This window comes from Miniopterus schreibersii (assembly GCF_964146895.1).
Source record: "Miniopterus schreibersii genome assembly, chromosome: 6".
Lineage (NCBI taxonomy): Eukaryota > Metazoa > Chordata > Mammalia > Chiroptera > Miniopteridae > Miniopterus > Miniopterus schreibersii.
Genome location: NC_138107.1, coordinates 49,007,349 through 49,014,687, shown reverse-complemented (window position 1 = coordinate 49,014,687; position 7,339 = coordinate 49,007,349). Strand labels below are relative to the sequence as shown.

Below are 7,339 nucleotides of genomic sequence, written 5' to 3'. Positions count from 1 at the left end.
CCATCCTATCCCTGTGCCCCCCCCAGGCTTTCACCACACTATTGTCTGTGCCTGTGGGTTATGCATCTATGCATATAAGTTCTTTGGTTAAATAGAGATAAATAGATTAATGGGTTGATGGCTGGGTGAAGGGATGAGGGATGCAGGGGTGATGAGAGATACTCAACAACAATGCTGTTAAAGAGCCTGAGGGAGCTAGCTGCCTCAGTGCCCTGAGATTTCCAAGCAGCTCTTCGCCCCGCCCCGCCCCCCCCCCCACACCACCCGGTGGCCCCCAGACCACTGCACAGCCCTTTGCCCCACGCAGGCCTCTGCTGTCCACCTGAGCACCCACAGACCTGGCAGTTTTGCACCCGTACTTTCCCTGAGAACCCATCAATAGAGGCTGAACCTAATTCTCTGGAGGGAAAGCTCTCTATATTCCTGAGAGGACATCTTCCTCTGAGATGAGTCAGTTCGGGCCCAGGTAACAGGCACTGCAGGGACCTGCGGGGCCAAATGCACGTGACATTTGTGTAGCCCGATAAGGGTCCCTGCTACCCCTAGTCACTGCTCATGATTTAGACACCCCAAACCAATTCTCTCCCTGTAATCTCTTCCTGAGGCTGTTTCTTGAATTCACTTTCCGTGACTCTACCTCCCACTGTTCCTTCTCCGACGTTTTTCTGCTGCAACCTCTATAAGTCCCGTTTCACGATTTACTAATTACCCTCCTTCTCGAGTCCTCATTGAGGTTTCCTTTACTTCCTTCCTTAACTGAAACCTGCCTCTCCTCTGAGGATGCAGTGTCCCCTGGAGCCATTTTGAGAGGAAGTTTCACATTTTCTATGAACCTCAGGGTTGGGCAATGGGGTTTGTGTCCCCTGCACTCACTGCCATTTCTCTTGTGTAAAGGCTGTTGCTTCTCAAAACCTCCAGTCCAGCTCCCCAGGCCTCTGCTTGTCCTCTATGGCCAACCCCGACTTCTGGCCACTCCCCTCAGCTGCAGGTCTTTGCTCCCTTCCCCTCCCCAGCTCTCTCATCTTCCCGAGTGACTCCGTGTGGATGCTGCGGGTCCTGCCTCGTCAGCAACAGGAGCTTGTCTCTGGAGACATCTACCTTCACCGTCACACCCACCACGTGAGGTCACCTAAGAACATGTAAAGTCATAGATTGCTGGAACATCCCACTCGGAGGAAAAGGCTCTCTAAAGATATGATAGAAAAACCAAGAAGCCATAGAAGAAAAAACTGAAAAATAACAAGTTGGGGCAAATATTTGCAGATCAATTCACAGACAAAGAGTTGTTTTTCTCAATTAAGAGCTAATATAAATCAATAAAGAATACTAATAACCCAGTAAAAAAATGAACAGTTCACTGAAAAGTCAATGCAAATATGTTTTTCAAAAAAGATGCCCTGACCAATTTTGCTCAGTGGTTAGAGTGTCAGCCCATGGACTGAGGGTCCTGGGTTCGATTCTGCCCAAGGGCACGTACCTTGGTCGCAGGCTGGATCCCCGGCCCCGGTTGGGGCTCATGTGGGAGGCAACCAATAGATGTGTCTCTCTCACATTGATGTTTCTCTTCCCCCCCCCTTCCACTCTCTCTGAAAAACAATGGAAAAAATATTCTTGGGTGAAGATTGAAAAACAAGACCCACAAAAAATGAACTCAATCTCACATATAAGAGAAACACAAATTTAAAACTACAATGAGACACTGCGTTTTTACTTACTAAATTAGAAGAGATTAAAACATTTAAGAATATGTGTGGTCCTGGCCGGGTAGCTCAGTTGGTTAGAGCATTGTCCCAATACACCCAGGTTTCAGGTTCCATCCCCCGGTCAGGGCACATACAAGAATCAACAATGAATGCATAAGTAAGTGGAAAAACAAATCGATGCTTCCTCCTCCCCCTCTCTCTAAAATAAATAAATAAATAAATACTATTTAAAAAAAAAAGAATATGTGTGGTAAGGGTATCGATGAGGAAACAGACACTTTCAAAATTACTGAGAGTGTAAATTGCCTCTGTGGAGCGCAATATGGCAATATCTATTACAATTAAAATTCATGACTCCTTTGACCCAGAAATTCCACTTGTAGAAATGTATATGTATGTCTGTATGCTTATTTATTTCTGCTATATTCTATGCAGCTATAAGAAAAAGAAGGAATCAGGAAGTTTGGAAGTTCTATGTTTAAGATAAAAAAGAAAAAAGTAAGGTGCAGGAGAGGCAGTTAAATGAAACAATTTGTTTAAGAATAATTTAAACTATATATATATACAGAAACGTATATATAAGAAATGATTTTATAATGCAGAAAATATTGAGAATAAACAAAGAATCTGATGTATTTGTCTCTGGGGAGGGGAACCGAGGACCAGATTAAGAGGGAGACTGTCCCAGCAGGAAACTGAAGGCACATTCTAACTGGATATATATATATTTTTTTATTTAAAGATTTTTAAAAATTGATTTTGAGAGAGAGGAAGGGAGAAAAACATGATTCGGCTGCCTCCTACAGGCTCCCTGCCAGGGATTGAGCCCACAACCCTGGCATGTGCCTTGACCTGGAATTGAACTGGTAACCCTTTTGGTGCACAAGATGATGCCCAACCAGCTGATCCACACTGGCCAGGGATCAAACATGCAAATTCTGACTCAATAGTTCTGGGGTGGGGTCTGAGATTCTGCATTTCCAACAAGCTCCCAAGTGAGACCAGACCAATGTTGACTAACAATGGTCTAGACCACTGGATCAAAGATTCTTCTTGGGACCCCACATGTTGGATGGCTCTTAACATAATCAAGTCACAGTTCTTGATGAGTTTTGACACCAGACAGACAGATTAAAAGGCTGGCTGAGCAGTAGAATCAGACATGGAAAGAAAATGGAGACTTAAGAAGAGCATCTAGAACAGATAGTAATGCGTATCTCTTCTGAGAGGTCCTAGCCCAAGTGATAGCAGCTGAGGTCCCCAGTGATGCATATGCACAGTAATGTCTGAGGGGCACTCATCTAATTGTCCATTGTTTGATCATGATTCAGAGCCCTAGTTGATACATATACTTTTTAAAGCACTGATTTAGTTGGTTCTTGTTATATCATCATGGCCAGGCTGCAGAATCACATGGCAAAAGCATAGCAATATTTGTATAAGGAACTGTTTGAATCTAACTTTCTCAAAAGGTGACAGTATTTGAGGCTTGTAGCCATTGGTTTTAGACGCAGTTCAGAATTGAATAGTGTAAAGAATTAATACCATGGACAGCGCTCCAGCACTGGTACTTGGTGTAGATAGTTTTATCTTAGGTAGTGAAAAGCCCAAAGGGCTGGTGACATGAGTTTGAATCCTGGGCCTATCATTATGTAGCTCTGGGAGAAGCAAACTTGTTAATTTACCTCTCTGAGCCTCAGTTTGTAAAATGGAAATGACAACACTACTTATTTAATACATACTGTTTTGAAAAATTACTGAAAAAAGTCACTAGACAGATAGGTGTTCAATAAATATTACTCCCTTCTCTTGTCTTGTAATACCGCAATCAAAGTTAGTAAAACAAAGTCCTTGAAAAATAAAAGCAACAAAATGCCTCTAGATTAGAGCTAATGTTATGGTACCAAGGCCGTCAGAACTGGTGGTGGTGGTGGGAGGGATGGGGTGGGGAGTGAAGATGCCCACTCTGGCACCCGAGGTCTTCATTCCATCTCACTAGCTATGGGCCCTGGGAAGGGGAGCTGGATGGCAGGCATGCTCAGCTCCCTACATGTCACCCTGCAGGGAAGGGTCCTGCACAGCCACTATGCAGGAACCCAGCGGGTTGAGCCTGGGATCTGACCCTACGCTGGATTCTAAGGAGCCATTCTTTGAAGAGTTGGTCTCCTGAGCTCCACTGTTAACCCAGTTCTGTTGAGTTCCTGTCTGTCTGTTAATTACACCACCAGCACTCGTCTGGGGCTGAGTCCCTGCCTGTGAGCTGCAGTCTCCCTTCTCTCTGTGGCTGGACTGTACCCCTTTGTGGAGCAGCTTTTCCATGTAGGGCTCAGTCTGGTCTTGCACCAAGAGTTGGCTACGCTTGCATCACTGCTTTGCCTTCACAGCTATAGCCGCTTTCCTCTTTCCCCCAAATTTTATTCTAACATTCTCATACCAAACTTTCACCCAACTCCTAGGTCTTCTCAGAGAGTACCCTGCCTCCTTTCACCTTTATACAAGGCAGAGTTCTAATAACTTTCTCTATTCTATGCCACGGATCTAAAAGCTACACATTAATCTGTATCAGATTAAGATTATATTTTAGCTTCGTTTACGGGAGTTTATTTTACCTGCACCTGCATCTTATAGGTGTTCACTTTAGGGTGTCTCTAAAAATGTAAACCATATTTGAACCAAAGATGATAATGCTCAAAGATTATCTGATACTCCCAGGATGCAGCAGTGGGCCACGGCCTCCACGAGTGGGTGGGGCAGGCCTGCCTACCAGGGCAGCCGTGAGAGTGAAATGCAGTCAGTGGTTCTCTGGGATCAAAGCATCAACCTTCCTCTGACTTCTAACTTGTTTCCTGGGCATAAGGTTTACCACTACGGATTCTTCCCCTTCCTTCCATGCTCTTCCACTCAAGGTGATTTATGCCCACTCCCATGGCTGGACCTAGACATTCAGGCAAATAATTTGGTACCAGGTATCAAACTGATATTCTTTAAATATTGGCTCAACATTTAAGGAGAGCAAAGACTGAGTGCTATGTGGGAGGGACACGGAAGAAGAATGGAGAAACGCTGGTGCCAGGACTCTTTGTCCCCTCTCAGCACAGAGCATTTCTGCTCTCATGCCAAGCTTGCCCACCCTGTCCCCTAAGGAGAGGGCCTGGCAGCCTCCCAGGCAGGCCCCTGAGTGCCACTCCTTGCTACCTGCTCATGGAAGGTTCGCTTCCAACCACACACTGCTTCTTCCTGAGAGGTCGCATATACATATACAGTAGTGTCAGTGTCCCCTCATGTGCTGGTGCTTGGGTGCCGGCCTGGCCAGCCCCTCCCTTTACCCCGTTGGGGCTGGCAGTAAGCCCACCTTTTAACAATGTGACCCGGCCCACTGCGTGTCCTAAGAGCCGGTGTGGGAGGGGAAGTAGACAGGAAGGGGAGTCCCCTTCACCACAGTCTCTGTGCCCCGGTGCAGAAGCCTGGAGGCTATAGCCATCCCTTCACCTCGAGAGTGATAAACCCCCTACTTGATCCCCACCAGTTCCTCCCATTTTAGATCATCCATGCTTTTCCTAAAATGGGTGTGCACATCATAAGCTTCTATGAAACACGACCCTATTCTTTGCACTTACAAGCCTTAAAAAAATGAAGTTAAAGGGAAAACATTGAACACACACAGTTTGTTCCAAAATTGAACACAGTTTGACAGATTTTCTGCGCCGAAAAGGAAAGGAAAAACACAACACCCCACTTCCGCAGTTCCCCGATGACTTCCAAGAAGGAACATCTCTCGAGTACATTTTTGTTACTTGTTACACCAGACGTCTTTCCATGAGCACACGGGCGAGACCTCAGGAACTGTGCAACGTAAGGAGCGTGTTTTTGCAAGTTATGCAGATGCACAGCGCTCCGCCGCCGGCCAGAACCGTCTAATTCCCCACCCTGGTCCGGGGTTTGGTGCCCGGCCCCGCGGGCGGCGTTTCCTGCGCGCAGCGCCGCGCGCCCCAGGTGAGTGCTGCGCGCTCCCCGCTCCGCCGCTCGCGGGAGGGGCGGGAGCGCAGGCGGAGGGCGGGCCGCGGGCTGGGGCACCGGCGTCCAGGCCCCGACTGCAGCTTCCTCCGGGCGGAGCCGCCTCGGTAGCCGCCCCCGCAGCCCTGCCCCGGCGCGCGGAGCCCTTCCAGGCCGTGCCGCCCGAGGCGCGGAGCCCGCGCCGCGCGCCCCAGCCCTGCGGCTCCGGCCCGGGCGGAGGCCGCCGGACAGCGGAGATGCGGGGCGGGGGCAGGGCGCGGGGTAGGTGACTTTATCCCGCCTCTGTTTCCCTGCCCCGGGGAGCAATGACATCACGCGGCCTTCTCCAGGCGCCGACACAAAGACAGGCTCCGAGAGGCCGCTGCGGGGGGACCCGGCGGCCGCCCCTGGCGCCCTGGGCCCTGGGGTCCCGCCGGTCAGGCCCGCCCTGCGCGGCCCGAGCCCTTTCAACGCCGGCTCCTCCTCTGCCGCCACCCCCCGGGTCGCCGCCGCCCGCGCCCGCAGCGCGCCGCTGAGCCCGCGCCCGGCCGCGCCGGCCCCTTTCCATGCGGGCGGCGCGGGCCCTGGGAGGGGCGCCCGCAGCCAGCCGCGCAGCATGCACTGGGGGGTTGGCTTTGCCTCGTCCAGGCCGTGCGTGGTGGATCTGAGCTGGAACCAGAGCGTCTCCTTCTTCGGCTGGTGGGCCGGGTCCGAGGAGCCCTTCTCCTTTTATGGGGACATCATCGCTTTCCCTTTGCAGGATTACGGTGGGATCATGGCAGGGCTGGGCTCCGATCCCTGGTGGAAGAAAACACTTTACTTGACCGGGGGAGCTTTGCTGGCCGCAGCTGCGTATCTGTTCCACGAACTCCTGGTCATTAGGTGAGCCGGAGAGAGGGGCCCCGCGCAGGGGCGCCCGAGGGGCACTGGCCAAGCCAGCGCTGGCGCCAGGGGGGACCCGTGCCAGCCCCTCGGTCACGCCGCCGAAATGCCCAGAGCCCTGTCCTTACCTTTCCCCATAGGCAGTCCATGGTCACCTGGCCTTGAGGGGCAGTTTAGGGTTGACGGGAGAATTAAACTGGTATTGGGAGGGGAAAACATTTGTCCCTCAGTCTTTCGGTGCTGAAAGCAAAAAGTCTTTGGGAAGATCCTTAAGTGCAATGTTTTTGCAACAATAGAATTAGGCCCTGTGGAAATACCAAGTTACACTTTTATGAAATGCCTTATTTATAGACAGTAATGCTGGAACATTAACTGCTAACCTCATCTTTTACTTAAAGGTTAGTTCTCCATGCTCCCTCCCCAGGTGCCAACATCACCAAAGGGCTGAAATGGCAAAAGGTGCAGAGACCTCTGGGCCCCTGTTAAGGATGCAGGGCCAGGTGTAGTGCTGTGCAGGTTTGATGCAGCCGCAACCCGGTTCCCTGCGAATCTGGTGTTTAAAGCTAAGCACCATCTTCAGGTTAAATGCCATTGTTGTGTGAGCCGTAGGAGATTGGAAGATAGGACTAGCACATGGGCGTGTTTGATGAGAACACGGGAGTCACCCAGTGCCATAAACAGTTGCTTAGCTGCTTGCCGCAGAATGTTGACAGGATTGACTTGGAAATACCAGAAAATGGAGGCCCCTGCTGTTGGTACAT

At 50.2% G+C, this 7,339-nt stretch overlaps 1 protein-coding gene across 1 annotated transcript in view; it reads left to right on the top strand.

The window, feature by feature from the left end:
- Window positions 1-5,989: 5,989 nt before the first annotated feature.
- Window positions 5,990-7,339, top strand: part of FAXC (failed axon connections homolog, metaxin like GST domain containing) — a 51,689-nt gene continuing 50,339 nt past the window's right edge. Inside the window, exon 1 of the mRNA XM_081140054.1 lies at window positions 5,990-6,578. Coding sequence (XP_080996180.1) covers window positions 6,313-6,578 — 266 coding nt within the window. The 5' untranslated portion in view covers window positions 5,990-6,312. The remainder of the gene's footprint in view (window positions 6,579-7,339) is intronic.